The sequence below is a fragment of the Pteropus alecto genome, unplaced genomic scaffold, assembly GCF_000325575.1.
Source record: "Pteropus alecto unplaced genomic scaffold, ASM32557v1 scaffold75, whole genome shotgun sequence".
Taxonomy (NCBI): domain Eukaryota; kingdom Metazoa; phylum Chordata; class Mammalia; order Chiroptera; family Pteropodidae; genus Pteropus; species Pteropus alecto.
In genome coordinates, this window is record NW_006440638.1 from 2,907,974 (window position 1) to 2,924,393 (window position 16,420).

The 16,420-nt window shown below is 37.1% G+C and overlaps 1 protein-coding gene and 1 long non-coding RNA gene across 2 annotated transcripts in view; one reads left to right on the forward strand and one right to left on the reverse strand.

Moving 5' to 3' along the window:
* Positions 1–338: 338 nt before the first annotated feature.
* On the reverse strand, positions 339–3,408 carry LOC107196080. Its single transcript, XR_001517390.2, has 2 exons — positions 3,273–3,408; positions 339–2,963 (listed from the first exon to the last, which is right to left on the reverse strand). It is a non-coding gene; the product is annotated as an uncharacterized LOC107196080 (long non-coding RNA).
* CUNH3orf58 (chromosome unknown C3orf58 homolog) overlaps positions 3,284–16,420 on the forward strand; it is a 21,972-nt gene continuing 8,835 nt past the window's right edge. Inside the window, exon 1 of the mRNA XM_006917455.3 lies at positions 3,284–4,430. Within this exon, the coding sequence (XP_006917517.1) occupies positions 3,774–4,430 (657 nt within the window). The 5' untranslated portion in view covers positions 3,284–3,773. The remainder of the gene's footprint in view (positions 4,431–16,420) is intronic.

Below are 16,420 nucleotides of genomic sequence, written 5' to 3' on the forward strand. Positions count from 1 at the left end.
CTAATGATTTGCTTCTAAACCAAACCAAACTGGAGAACTCAATTAATGTCATTAGGAATATTCTGATAGATAGCTATCAGTAAATGATTTTTGGCATATAACTCAATAATAAAAATAAATGAACCACTTTGCTATATTACATTCTTTTTGCTATATTAACATTCTTTTTACTCCCCTCAACTTAAATGAACAAAATATTTTGGCCTCTATATCTCTAAGAATGAAAAAGAAAAAGAATTCATGTTGATCTTTCAAATTCTAGCAATAAATAATATTCATTCATGGAAACTTAAGCTAAATAATAAAAGCCCAATCTCATTAAGAAACACATTTCAATATTTTTATAATTCATAATTGTGATTTATATTTTGATCAGTTCAGACTTAACTTTTATAACATTATGATCACAAGATATGCAATAAATTTAAATATACACCTTTTTTTCTGCAAGAAAGTGATAACCAATAAGACTTTCATGCCTAAAACCACATTACATGAATAGATTTCCGTAGGTGAGAGTTTCTCAATAGCACAGCACTATTGACATTTTGGGCTGATTAATTCTTTGCTGGAGGTTGCCTTGTGCAATGTAGGATGGACTCTTTTCACTAGATGCCAGTAGCCCTCATACCCTAGTGACAACCAAAGTGTCTCCAGATACTGCCAAATATCCCTTGGGAAGCAACAGCCCCTACCTGAGAACCACTGCTAAGGGGATAGAACAGCAATACAATGTGAAACTTTGACTATTAAATAGTTCACTTTTTAATAAATAGATGATGGGTATCAAAATAGTGAAATTTAATTTCATTGCATACCCTTAAAAGTGAGAGATTTTATAAAATGACATTTACAATGCACTAAAATTATATTATTTCCCATTATTTAAATTTATGGGGAAGAACTTTGGATGTTAGCTTATAATCCAATAGCCAAAAGTATCCTGTAGTTTATAGGAGATGTACTTTAACTTACTGATCTTTACCAAAGCCCAATAAGGTATCTTTAGAACACTCTAGGTTTATCTCACAGAGTTCTTAGCCTTTTTATTTCCTTTGACGAGTGTACTAAGTTCTTGAATACTATCTTTCTTGATAAAAATCTAGAAAAGTTAACTGAAAAGATTTTCAGGGCTTTTAAACAAATGTAAAATATTTAGACAAAAAAGCAAATACTTTTCAAAATTCAACCTGTATGGACCAGTAATCGTTTTTATTTTCACTCTTCAAATGATGCCTATATAATTCCAAGGATTTGGAGGTTAAGAATACTTTAAGAACTCCAAAGATCTTTTCCATACATAGAAATAGTACCCCTTAGTCCTGTTACTAGTCACCTAAACAGTCTCTTGGTATGCCCCAATTAGTTTAATCAGTTTACTGGCAAGTTTGCCAATGGAATCATTCACTCTAACTATAAATATAAAAATGTATGTAGTGTTTTTGTTTTAAAGCAATTCCACATAAATTATCATGTTTTTCTTGAACACATCTACAGGACAGGTAGAAGAGACGCTAGAAGAAATAATGCAGTTAAGTAATAACTTGCCTAGTTTACATTCAGCAGCAGAGCTGACATCTCCAGACTAAGCACACCCAACTCTTTTCTTAAGAAATCCTCATTTTAAATTCTGCTCATAACTTTACACTGTATGGAGTTTTGGGGTGCTTGAAAACAAGTTAAACCAAATTACTGCCAAAAGTGGCAGGAAGTCTTTAGTTTTAGCAGCAAAATTTCTTCAGACACTTAGACAAGGCTTGAAGACTAAATCTTCCAATTTGTCTGTATTTAAGGTAATATCATTTAAAAATCACTTCTTTGTTGAACATGTTGAATTGTCCAGATTTTTTTTTTTGTTTTAATTCTTATATTACAAAGGCCAAAACATTAACCTCAATAGTTCTTGTAAAGAGGATGGCTCTTTTACTATCAAATAACTGAGAACAAAATAGAAAAGTGAATTTGATAGTCCAGTATAGATGTTTCTCATTAAGCCCCTGTAGAATTGCGTTACTAGGGTCTTCTTAAAATCTGTTGAGTCTCTAAAATAAATTCGGTTAAGAGCCAGGTCCTTAATACCGTATCAGGAACCACCCATCCTTCAGACTAACAACTGCTCATTTTAACTGAGAAGTAAAATGATTTAAACTCATTTTATTATAGCGCTGAAACTATAAAGCATAATTATATATTCGCAGCTACTGCTGAAGAGTCCGAGTCGCCTAAAACTTGTAACAAAACAAGGCACTGTAGTTTAGCATTTCCGAGTTATTTTTGCAGTTGTGGCGTAAATCTGAGCCAACGTGCCTGTGTGGAGCACCAAGAGGCCCCGGGTCCTACAGCGGTACAGCCACGCGTCGTGGCCGGTGGGGCGGGCCAGAGTACGCCGGGGAGGAGTGGGTGGACCCGCCCTCTCCGCCCGGACCCTCGGGGGCGGCGCCGGGAAATGTACTGCGTCGAGTGGAAGGAAACAGCTTCAGGGACAGGCTGGGAGGGCAGGCGGGGAGCAAAGCAAACCTGCCAACTGCTCAGCCTTGCTTCTTCCCAGCGGTTAGCGCAGCACTCCAGGCGACACTAGGCCGCGTCAGTTCCCCTGTTCACCCTACTTTCCCTTTGAGGACTTCGATTTTTCCATGCTCATTCAGGAAAATTTAAGATGCCTACATAGATATGATATGACAAAGATGAAATCTCCAACCAGTCCCCCACAACTCACGCCTTTTCCACGTTTTCACCGCAAACCCGCCTCCAACACAGAGGCGCCCGGCCCCCTAGGGACGCGAGCGCCAGCCAGATGAACCCCGCCCCCTGGCGCGCGCTCCACCCATATAAGGCGCGCGGGGGAGGGGGCACGATGCCCTGCCCAGTTGCCTCCGCCCCGCGTGTGCGGCATCTGGCGAGAAGGGGTTGCAGTAACCTTCCGCGAGTCATTTCTTCTTTTAGTCTCCCGTAAAGGACCGTTTCTACAAAGGCAAAAGCCAGGCATCAGTAATAAACAATCACAAAAAATCAACTATTAGTAAAAGCATTTCACCACCAGAGCTCGCGAGTTTATCCCTCCTGCAATAACGCGAGCTCCGCCCCGAGGAGACAGCCCCAAAGCCACCCCCGCGAGCCTGCGCTTACGCTCTCCGAGCAGCGCGCGTCGCGCTCGCTCCGCCCCGCTAGCCCCGCCCCACACAACCCCTCCCCCGGCCCCGTCTCTGGAGAGTCAACGCGTACGAAGTGGGGAGTGCGGCGTTTGGGACTCGCGAGCACCTCATCCTTCCCACCTTCCTACACTGTTGCTACTTTTCGGTGTGAGACATTCCAGCTTCTCTTCCCCTTCCGTGAGTTCCTCCTTCCATCTCAGAGACCCTGCTGGCCCCACGGGCGGCCACCGCTGCATCTCCCGCGCCTCCAGGGTGCTGTGCGCGTGCGCGCGCGGGCAGACGCGGGCGCGTGGCCGTCGGGTCCCCGCGCTCCCTCCCCCTCCCGCTCCTCTATAACTTGGCTGGCTCGGGGGAGGCGCCGCCGGAGTCGGAGGGCGGGGAGCTCGGAGGAGGGAGCTCGAGAGTTGTGGAGACTAGTGACTAGCAGAAGTAGCAGCCTGCTCTGGTAGGCTCCTGGCCGCTCCTGGTCTCTCTTACACGCCTACTCCGCCTGCCCCAGCCCGCGCCCTTGCTCCTTCTCTGGTCCGGGGCCTCTGCCAGTCGCTCTCCGGACTTCGGCGCGGCGGGGGCGCCCCGGGGGTGCCCTCGCCCTCCGGGTGCGGGCTGAGGGCGGCGGGCGGGATGTGGCGCCTGGTGCCCCCGAAGCTGGGCCGCCTGTCCCGCTCGCTGAAGCTGGCGGCTCTGGGCAGCCTGTTGGTGCTGATGGTGCTGCATTCGCCGTCGCTGCTCGCCTCCTGGCAGCGCAACGAGCTGGCCGACCGGCGCTTTCTGCAGCTCAATAAGTGTCCGGCGTGCTTCGGTACGAGCTGGTGCCGCCGCTTCCTCAACGGGCAGGTAGTGTTCGAGGCGTGGGGTCGCCTGCGCCTGCTGGACTTCCTCAACGTGAAGAACGTCTACTTCGCGCAGTACGGCGAGCCCCGCGAGGGCGGCCGCCGCCGAGTGGTGCTCAAGCGCCTCGGCTCGCAGCGCGAGCTGGCGCAGCTCGACCAGAGCATCTGCAAGCGGGCCACCGGTCGGCCCCGCTGCGACCTGCTCCAGGCCATGCCCCGCACCGAATTCGCGCGCCTCAACGGCGACGTGCGGCTGCTCACGCCGGAGGCGGTGGAAGGCTGGTCTGATCTGGTGCACTGCCCCTCGCAGCGCCTGCTGGACCGCCTGGTGCGCCGCTACGCAGAGACCAAGGATTCGGGCAGCTTCCTGCTCCGTAACCTCAAGGACTCCGAACGCATGCAGCTGCTGCTGACCCTGGCCTTCAACCCCGAGCCGCTAGTGCTACAGGTAGGCGTGGAGCGCGACCGGGGGCGTCCTCCCGGGAGGGGCTGCGCGGGAACGGGAGTCGTGAGAAGTGGCTCCACCGGCTCTCGTTTGCTCAGTTTGGGCCCGGCCGAGCTGTGCCAGCCTGCGGGCTTGGCAAAGGGGCAGCGCCGGGGAGTGTGCCAGATTGCGGAGGGCAACCCGGCTGGTGGAGAGTCTTCTCTTGTCACCTAGACCCGGGCGCTTCTCGGATATGACTGCGTATCCCTTCAACGCCAGAGGGAGCGCGTCTCGTACGATCCCAAAATGTCTCTCCAGCGAGTTTCTTCGGCTCTCCTCTCTGCCTTTTGCTTTTATCTGCCGGGGTTGCATTTCCACGGCCCAGTCTGTTCGCAGGTTCTTGGACTTTTAGTTCTTTTTAGTGTTTCTTCACCGCGTTTATTCTCCCTTTTTGTGCCCTGCATGGCTGGCCTAACTTCGGCCCCAAAGTCTCTTTGTTTTATCCTTTAGCCTATTTACCTGGCAAATCATTGAGGCTCCTAATTTGGGGACTAGCTAGGGAAAATAAAGGGCAGAGAATGGAGACTGTGGTCAGGGGTGGAGTTAACTGATGAGTCTTGCTTTAGGCAGAATTAGGAAGAAGAGAAAGTTAAGTTTTCCTTGCACTTGAGTCGGGGAGGGTTTAAGGCCAAGACGGACATTTTCATCCTGATCCTGTGACCTGCCCTATTTATCTGGTATTTGGCAGCAGAAAGGAAATGAAATGTTAGGCCAGGGCGAGAAACGGAAAGGAGATTCTCACCTCTCCTCTAGTTCAGTCATTGGTTCGCTCTTGACTTTATTTTGAAAATAAACGTGCCTTTTAGGGGACTAGGTTGAGATCTTTTTTACTGGTGACAGCAAAAAAAGAAAACAAAACCTTTAAAAAAAAAAACTGTTTACCTTTGGATTAGTTACTGAGTTACCACACGTTCCCATCCGGCTTTAGTGCGGTGTCCTTGGATAGTGGTTACAACTGTGGGTTTGTGATTCCTTCTGATAACCACAACCCTGTTCCTTTTCCATACCAGTTTTGCTGTAGTATTTAAAATACAAGGGAGGAAATAAAAAAGACATAAAATCAATCACAAGTAATTTTAATATACTTCATGCCCTTTCTACGCTGCTAAGAATGTCACTGATAGCTGGGGGAGTTTGTACAGGGTTATTTTTTAAAATCTGAAGCGCACGTATAGGAATGTGCAGTATTCATTTATGTTGCTTTCTTTCCTCAAGTTCCGCTGCCCAACTTAGCTAAGAGAAACCAGCTTCATTTGATTGCTTCAGCCAAATAATTTTAACAAAAATATTTTGCCTCAAAACTTTAATGTGGGTCTTGGTAAATTTTAAGGTATCATGGGTTGTATGTAATGGGTAGAATTTAAAGTACAGATTATGTATTAAATACTCCTCTCTTTAACAGAAAATGGTATATAAAACTGGCTAAACATCTACTGAAGAAATTATTTGGTAGTTTTAAAGCTAGTCATTCTCTAAAGCTTAAGGTCATATTCATGATATATACATTTGATTTGACACCTTTTTTTTGTTTTGTTTTAATTTAAGCTACCTCTTTGAGAAATGTTAGCAAGAATGGTTTCTGGAGAAGGGTTTAGTGTGTAGTTTGCTGAGTAGTCTGTAAAAATCTCTGGAACCCAAAAATTTAATAAGGAGCTATTGTAGTAGTAATGCACATTTTCTGCATTTATAATAGTGGCTACCCATTTAAAGATTTTTATCAGGTAATTCTGAGTATTGTTGTACTAGAAAGAATTAATATTAAAACTTATATTTTAAGAACATTATGCATTATGTGTCAGTAATTTATAAACATGGCATTTGAATCCTCGAAACTTTGGCATTTGATTTGTACTAAAGAAGGTCTTTATTTGGGAAGCTTTTCAGTTTTTCAGTTTGAAGTTGTCTTGGCATATTCAATTTACTTTATAGTTGAAATAGTCAAGAGTGCTCATGCCTTCTTATTAACTCTTCCTCAAACTTTTTCTTCCTGTTTTTATCTTTAGTGATAAACAACTTTTGAAAAAAAAAAAACCAGTATATTCTTGTAATTTAAATTTAGTGACAATTGCTCTGAGGGAGTAGGTAAATGGGTTACAGGTAGGATAAAAGTTTGTTTTTAGTATGTGAGGAAATATATGTATCAACATTGTTGACTGGCATTTGTAAATTGCATTTTCAGTTTAGGCAACCCAGTTCTATAGTTAATTGCATGGTGCGTGAAATATGAAATACAAATTTGGGGTCTTTAGTACCAGTCATATTGATATGTTTATTCTTTTTACTTGATGAACAAACAAGTAGAATAAGAAGACATATTTTTTATATAAGAGATCTTCATAGAGCTGTTACTTTGTTTATGGAACCACTTCATCTTTGGTAAAAACTAGTGAGTTAATAAGTATGAACAAGGTAATAGAGGTTTGATGATATGAAACCACTAAAATAAAAGGAATCTCAAAATTCTGTGATAAGTACAAAGATCGTTGCACACACTAAGCCAAATCATGTTCATCATTTTTTGTTAGCTAGACAAAAGTATAATATTTTAATATTTATACAGGTTTCTATAAAACTTAGTGGCTGTTTATGTTAGTTTTGGGATATTAATTGATTATGGTAGAAAAACTCACTCAAATATGACTCTCTTTGTACATATGTGTTGGTTCATGTATTTTTAAAAATATTTTTGAGGATATAAATGTGTGTTTTACGGTTTAAAGAGGAACTCATATTTTTTTTTTTTCCCAGGAGAGGGAGCTACTAATTGAATTTTTGGACATTTGGTGACAAACTAGATTTTTCTTATCTGTAATTGTTCAAAAATTAACTACTTTTGAAAATAAGTCTTTTGAGCTGACATCATCAAACTGTTTTTAACACAAGTTCCAGTGTGGTAAACATGTTTCCAAAATAAACATTTAAAAATCTCCTTTGATAAGGTACTAATGAAAGAACTGAAAAATAACATAAATTTAACCCATTAAACTTGCCTCTTCTGATTTTAAGAAACAATAACAAATTGAAGTTTCTGTTGTGCTGGAAAGGATGCATGAAAGGTATTAAATGTCTGTAACGTATATAACACACATACCTTATCTAAGGGTATATGGATTTGTAATATAGAATTCCATTTGAAATGGTATGAAAGCACAAATCTCTTCCCATTGTTGGATTGTTTTACTGGCTTACAGAAACTTATCTAGCTCTAAGGAAAGTTGTTCAGTAGTAGAATTACCTTCTGAAAAATTTTGTAAACATCAAGATAATGTGAGTACCTTTATCTTCTACCCTGATACCTTCTTTTCATCCTCACATTTTTACTTCACCAAGAAGTGTATTTTAATTACAAGTATGCCACAGCCCTATGAAAAAAATTGGGTAGAGGGACTGTTGATATTATATTGTGTAATAGCATTCTTGGAATATTCAGAAGTTGACGTGTTGAAATATTTGGCAGGATGGCAAGATGTATTCTGTTATTGTATTGGTAAATTTTCTACTAGTGTTTGTACTTACCAGTTTTTGAATTTATAAAGGTTGTGTGTGAGAGAGGAAAAAAACTGGATTTCCTGAAGTCCAGACTATATCTCTAACTTTATCACCTGGAGATGGTGAAGATGGTCTTGTTTATGGAAATAAAGAAAGCTCTTGATTGTTTAGTTTTACTATTATATTTATAGAATTTTATTTGCCTTATGTTTTCTGAATCATGGTTTTAAGAGAAATTTCTTATTTTTTACAGTATCATTATTTAAGCTATGCATTTGGGGACTTGGTCCTTGCTAGGAGTATGGATTGGAGACCAGATAGAATAGATAGATAACCCTGTTTCACACTTATATTCCTACCCTCAAATTTTTATACACATGAAATCAGATTAAAACAAAACAAAACCCAGAGACTGCCTTTAAAGAAAAAAAATATGGAGGTAAAGGTTTCCAAAGATCTTGTGGACGCTATAGCATCTATAAAGGATATTCCAGACTTTGTCTCAGAATTTTCTTTTTAAGCAACAGCTTAAGGAGCCATCTACTTCTTTCCCACTGGCTGTTGCTGTAGTAAGTACATTCTCAGATTTAGAGACTTCAGAGATAGTTCTGACTAGGGAGTTCTGAGAAGAGCACTTTTTTCCTAATAAATTCATAAACTTTAGAGGATTGCCCCCCACCTTCCTTTTTTCTGAGTTTCCATCAGAGGTTTACTTTTGACACTAGAACATCCCTTCATGAAAAAGCAAACAAAAAATAATTCTGTGTTCCTCAAGTCCAAAAAAGGATGCTTGTATTTTGGAAAGGCTGTAGAAATAGACAGTAACCCTTAGGAAAGCACTACTTCCAGATCAGTAGAGCAAAATCATTTGACACCCTGGTCTGTTTTCTGGATTAATCCATATCTTTTGACTATTATTAATTCTGAGATTCTTTCTGTACTTTTGTGTAGTTGTGAACTCTTTTTTTTCTTATTTCCATTGCATGAGTCAGCACATGTTCCTCCAGCATGTTGGTGAGGAATAGAAAGCTTACTTTTTAAGGGGTGTGCTTTCTGGATGTGGTGTTCAGTTTTTCAACAAATCTCCAGACTGGTTTTTATAATCTGTTTTTCTGGCTTATTTCCTATATTGCTATCATTGCTGCTGATTCTTCACAGAATGCTGACGTTTTTTTCTTTTCACCCATGTGTGTTATATTAATAGGGCCTTAAAATGTAAGCCTACATTTTTTACATATACAGTGAACTTTAGTAAATGATTATAGAATGTCTTAAGATTGTAAATTACTAGTGTAAGATGAAAAGAATAGTTATTCATCCTGGTCATAAACCCTGAAAGGCTTTACATTATTTATCAAATCTTTTATCCAACTTGTATGTCTTTTTTAAAAATAGATTCTTGATGTGAAATTATCTGTGAAATAGTTGGAAACTCTTTGGACTTAACAGTCCTAGACTTTGGTCAGAAGGACACAATTTTATTTGTTCATTTTTGTAAATAGTCTGTTTTAGGGCATTTGGATTGAAAGGATCTTTCTAGGCAGCAAGTATCTTACTGTGTAGGAGATATGTGTATAAATTATTAATTATAATATAGTGTAATAAGCCCTACAAAAAAGATACGTACAGTCTATTGGATGACTTATTCAGGGAGGAATATCTGTGTGTATCTTCATAGGAAAGGATGCCAGGGAAGATTCCACAGAGGAATTGAGTTCTGAGGGATGTGCCCATAAGCGGGGTTAGGGGACAGGAGGAGTGATGGATGCAGTATTGAGATAGCATTCTATACTATGGTAATTAGATGGCATTGAGCAAGTCACTTAATGTTTAAGAGCCTGAGGTTTTTAATCAGCGAAAAGGGAATGTTAATATTTATACAACAGGATTGTTTTAAAGATTAAAGGAGATAGGATTATTTAGACAATACACACAAAATATCTTTAATTCTAAAATTTTTTTGCAATATATTATTTTGTAAATCATTTTATTTTATTTTTAGACAGCTTCGGTAGTTGCAAAGTTCTTTAGTACATTATATTGACATATATATAGACATATGAGAAATACATAAATTTTATTTACTCTTCCTGTGGCAAATGGTCACACACGTCATCACCCCCCCTTTTACATATGCATACATCATAAATACCTATGTGGCTGCTGCTTCAGTCTAGTTTTTTTGAAATAGTAATTAAAAGGGGGTTTACAGATTTGTCTTATATGAAGTACGATAAATAGAATGAATATTGTAGGAAACAAGATTTAAATAAGGTTTCAGTGATACAAAACAAATAGTTTAATTTTTCTCTATAAATCATTACAGTTTAATAATTGTTTTGTATATTGGTAAATTAAAAATAGAGTTTAAGTCTGGGTTATTTATAGACATTTTTAAACTCTGAGACATAGTCTTAAAAGATTTATTTATCTGAGGTAGGTATGATGCTTTAAGGTCTTCATATTTTGCCTTCATAGTGCTCATTGGATGTTTTAACTATGAGATGGAGACTTGACAAGAATTGTGTGGCATTGCTCAGTAGTGCCAGGAGCTGATCTGTATGCCCTTGGGATACAGTAAAGTTGACAAGATGAGGCAGTTTGTGCAGCCTTTGCTTTCTGGGGCATTTTCTGGACAGCAAACAAATAAGGTAATTTCAGATTTTACATCCTATTAAAAGAAGAAAGCGGACTTCCTGGGATAGAGAATTGGATTGGGTATAGAATAATTTAAATTGGGTGATCAAGAAGAGTGAAATTTTAGCTGAGGTGTGAAATGATGAAAAAAAAGCCAACGGTGCAAAGTTGTGAGGGCAGAGTGTTTTTAGTTAAGAAATAGGAAGGAAAAGAAAGAAAGAAGGAAGGAAGAAGGGAGGGAGGAGGGACAGAGACAGAGACAGGCACAGGCCTCAAAGCAGGATCAAGCATAGGAGTAGGGAAGCATAGTAAAATGTAAAATTATAAGATTAATAGAGGAAGTAGGCAAGCACTATATCCTATATAGTCTTATAACCATGCTTAATAAATTTAGGATTTTATTTTCAGAGCAATGGGAAACAATAGAAGTGTTTTTAACAGGGTCTGGTTTATGGAGAAGGGGTTTTAAGTGATAAGAGAGGACTCAGGCTTTTGCGCTAGTTTATGGGAAAGAGCTTGCTGATTTGGGTTAAGATGGCTGCAATGGAGGTTACAAATAGTGTTGTCAAACCCAGTATATTTTGGAGAAAAAGCTGACGAGACTTGCTGAAGGGTTAAGGTATGAGGGAAAGGGGAAAATAAAGAATATCTCCTGGGCTTTGGTCTGAGCAACTATTTAGTGAGATTCCTTATTATGATGAGGAAACTCAGAGAAGGAATGGCTTTAGGAAACGGGAACCAGGCATTTTGACTGTGTTAAATTTAAGGTGACAATAGGAATACAAATCTAAAACCAGGTGCCAGGTGTTTAATGGAGAGAGATAGTATGATACTAGCAGATATTTTTCTATTCTGAAGGATTGTGTTAAGGCTGTGTTAATTCCGTTTGCGTTTTAAAGTAATCAGGGAAATCAGTACTGTTCTATTTGGCAGACTGTTTAAAGAAATCAGATATTGACTAAAGAAAGTAGGGTAGCATTCTTAGGTTATTAGATCCAAAAGAAGCTTATATCTTTTTTTTTTTTTTTTTGAATTTTTGTTTTATTGGGAGTAAATGTTTGAGTATGGTGTTTCTAAGTATATATTTCAACTTAATGGAGCACTGTTGCTGGTTGTGAGAGTAGGTAAGAACGGGTTGGTTAGACTAGTAAATTCATGCATATTTAAAATTTGTGGCCAAGCGATTCTTTTGGGGGGTGAGGGGGAGAGCATTTCTTAAGTTATTTATTTTAACTGATGATTTATTTCTATTACACTTGGGTTTTGTTTTGTTGTTGATGTGTTTTAACATTAGTTTCCAATTTTAGATACAGCTGTTAGATACGATATTCAGTGAAGTAACACAACCTTACTATTTTCAAAGCATTGCTTAATATTGTTGGAATCTAGGTGGGTGGAAAATAGCCTTCAGAAAATCACTTAATAAAATAAATGGAACATATCCTATGACTCGAAAATCTTGGGATTATTAAGATTCTATAGTATTTGCAATGTACTTTGGCCACTATTTAGTAGTATAAGTTAAGAAACTAAGGTGTTAGAGAAATTTAGCAAAATTAGGTAACCATTAAATTATCCCAGTAATTTTACTATATTCCCCCTCCAGACAGTTCACAAAACTGTGAACACTTTAGTCTGTCACCAGTACAGTTGACTAATCTCTTATGAACAGCTGTTATAACATGCATTACTACAATGGGATTTTGTTCCAATCTGGGCTTTTAAAAATAATTTTGAAACTTAAATTGAACCTTTAAGCATCTTCTATGGCTTTTGATAACACTTATTTTCTAAAAGTGTTCTCAAGATTAAATTTGTGTGTGTAGAAATTCCAGCTCTGTAGAACCTATAATCAGATTTTAGTTTGTATGTTTCATTATTGATAGATTTTATTTTTCAAGTCAACTTCTTTTTACTAGGAATTTCCTACTTTAAACAGTGTTGTAACACATCTCTTCAGGCAAAATGCAATTATGTTCCTTTTAATGGAATGTCGTGAGGTAATAAATGACTATAAAATAGTTTATATTTCTTGTATAAAAAGAATTATAATCTCTTAAATTTAGTATATGAACCCTACTTTTGGTCATGTAAGGAAGAAAAAAAGATAATAGAACACAAGCATTTTTTAATTGACCTTATTTTAATCTATCAGTCACATGCTTTTCATTGTAAGTAAAAGAATAAAACCAAAAAGGTACTGTTTTATATATTTTTACTCTCATACTTTCTATGTCTCCTTTTTTCATGACTGCATTCTGATGTAATAGAATAAAATGACCTTATTAATTTGCTAGAGCAATGTCTATTGATCATAGGTTATTGCATATTGTAAAACTTGTTTTTTAGAATAACATTATGTACCACAGGATGTTGGTCAATTCCAATATGTAAGATGTTTCTGAATGTTAAGACTTTAAAATAAATAAATAAATATATATATACACATATACACACACACACACACATATATATAGCATCTATCTTTATCTACCTATAGATACAAATAGATAGATATGGATAGATATATAGATTTAATTTTTTTTCCATAGCATGTATTCCATGTTGAGTTATTTTTTGTGTAAGTGCCAACATGATCTGATCCCTCCCCCTCTCCAGACTCCATTACTTAAGTCATTTCCTCTTCATCCATTTTACTGCAGCTGCTACCCACCTCTCCCTTACCACCTCCCTCCCCGCTCCCCAGTTCTGAGAAGATAGTTTCTGGCCCTAACATATGCCTGGAAAATCCTTACTGCCCCATTCCCAGTCTATCTAATATTGTACTCATCCTTTAGATCTCAGCTTAAGTAGCAAGCATTTCCTTAGAGGCTGTCCTTTACTACACAATCTAAAATAGGTCTCTTCTCTTTCTCCATATACTCTACTTTTCAATTTTTAACAAATTCTATAATTTATAGTTTATGTTTATTTAGTAATCATCCAACTCAGACTAAAAAAGCTTCCTGAGACTAGGGACTGTGTTTTATTTACAACTGTTTTTTTACCATTTCATGGTGGAGTTAGGCTGCATCTAGGATTTTTTAATTCAGGAAATTCTTTTTCATTCCATAGCAACTCTCTCACTGCTTTTTACTCCAGCTCCTTAGAGTGGTCAATGAAATATGAGTTAACCTACAATTTCTTATCTGCAATTCTAAATTTAAAAACCTGTAGAGAATAGGCTTTGTCAAATTGAAAAAAAAATGTAAAAACACATAAGGTAATTTGTGTGCTTTATCCCACTTAAGATGAATAACCTTACATTATTTTTGCAGCATAATATGTTTTTTTGTGAGGTGCTACCCCAGACTACTGGAGATGTTGCATAATGAGTGTGAAATATATGCACTGTTATCTTTCCAAAATCTGAAAATTTCTGAAACAGAAGGATATGAGATTGTGGGGTTGTATTAGCCTGACTTTACCTCTTACAATCTTTGCGAGTTTAGGCAAATCATTTAAACTGTGCCAATAATAGTGAACTAGATTTCCAACTCAGATATCTTCAACTCAAGAATTATTAAATTTTACATCCCCTTTATTAGTCATATAAAATATCATGATACTTGGTTTTTGATCAATAGATAGCTGATAGATTACTTCAGCACTTAGAATTTATTTTATGTTGTTTACATATTATCAATGAAGAGCAAACTACAATGCCACATTTATGCATATACATGTTAATCAAGTTTTAATATTTTTGTATTTTTAGTACTCATGGATGCCCTATATATTTCTCGTAGCACTGAGCCTTTTTAAAGTCTGGTATCTTATATATTCCATTGTAAATTAGGAACTACTAGAAGACAGTGAAGATGTATTTCAAATTTAGTGGTTCTTGGCTATATTTGGAAGGAGTTCATTATTTGTAGCTGCCTTTCAGTAGGTGATATGAAAATAAGAACACCTCTTTATGAATATCTGAACTTTTTAATCAGATTTAAGTAGGAAATATAAAATGTTTTGATAAGCAATACTTTATAAAGTAGTATTAAATCAACGAAGTACATTTCATACTCTTTTCTCTTTGATCCTTGGATTGCCCTGATGAGTATGTTGGTACAAATATTATTCCAGTTTTATAGAGAAAGAGAGTAAAGCTCTAAGAACTTCTGGCTTTAACAGGATCACACAACTAGTGAGATGCAGAGGTGAAGGTGGACCTTAAAATTTAGCCTCGTGATTTTTTTAAGTCCATTATTCTACTTTATACTATATTACCCTTTAAATACAGAATTTTATAACACATACCGTAAAGAATATAAACTATCTAAATTTTCTGATATCGATTATATACATTTTATGTCATCTTCATTTTATTTTCTCTTAAAATGGAAGATGACTGTAATGGTTTTGTTTGTTTCTGAAACCTTGACTTTAAGCTACTGTTATTGTGTATAATATTGTTATTAATATTACTTGAGTTTTATGATATCCAAAAAGTAGCTTATGGTTTTCTGTTTTTAAAACAAACAAACAAACAAACAAACATGATTTATCTTAATACTCATATTCAAAATGCTTTTTGTTTTATAAATTAACAGCGAAGGCATTTAATATTTCTTTAAATCATGTTAAAGAAATATTAATTTTTTAATTCAGTTAACCATGTGTGACTTAAATACTTAAATTTTCATTTTTAATTTTTATATTGATAGTAATACTCAATAGACATTTTCTTTTAAAAAAATACAGTAATTTTACAACTTTTATGCTGTTGTATAATCTGGAACTAATATTTAGTTTTAAAAACTATATATTATACCATACATTTAAGCCTGATGAAAATCTCCGAACAATTAATTGGAGTGCCTCTAATCCAATTAGAATTTAAACCATTACACATTTAAAGTCTCCTTCCTTCAACCAAAAAATATTTGTACATATTTTTTCAAATGTAAATAATTAATTAAAATGCACACATTTTATTTCAGATTGCTTAAGACTATGTGCCTATTGTCCTAGGCAATTTGTAAATCTGATTTAAGATTTGGTTTAAAATTTTAAAAGTGTGGACTTCAGAAGTAAACTTCTAATATTAGTTACTGTGTTTTATTCACTGTAATAGTTTGGTAATCAGGAACTTAGAAGTTATGTATCTTATTGCTTGATATACTTAAGAAATCTAAGCTATAATGTCTTAAAATTTTGTCTCTCAAACTCTGTTTGACCATGGTAATTTTGATTCTGAGCCAGAATTGTTTAAATACAAATTATAAATGTGTTGGCTTCTTTTGAGCATTTTCTTTGTACTACAGTGTGTTCAATAGAATTCTGTTCTCATTAATAGGAAATCTGACTATTTTGATTATACAATGAGAAATTCTTGTCATGTGAGCAAGTGGTATGAATTCATTTATTAAAATTCTTCCAAAAGATTAGGTAGCAAACTATATGAAAGAATTGTAGTGCTCTTCTTAAAATGAAGCATAACAGAATTTCAGTTAACATCGTCAGAAATCACTATATGAATATAAATTTGCTTAAGATGACATTTGTTCATATATTTTATCCTTTTCTATGAGGGACTTGGGTAATGAAGTGTATATTTGACTGTTGTTTGCCACAGTTGGAAAGGCTCCAAAAACAAAGAGGTATTTGTACATGTGCAGATGTTGGCAGGCTTTCCTTTTCTCCTGTTGTCAAAGACTATTTTATTTTCACAAAGCTATGTTTGTATCTGTTCTACAATATGGCATGTGAATAATATACCAAAAGTGTATGGAGGAGTGTTTTGTTTTACTTTTTGCATGATAAAATTAGATAATCTCCCATATTTACTTATTTTCAGTGTTTTCACTTTTTATGTCAGGGACTTTATA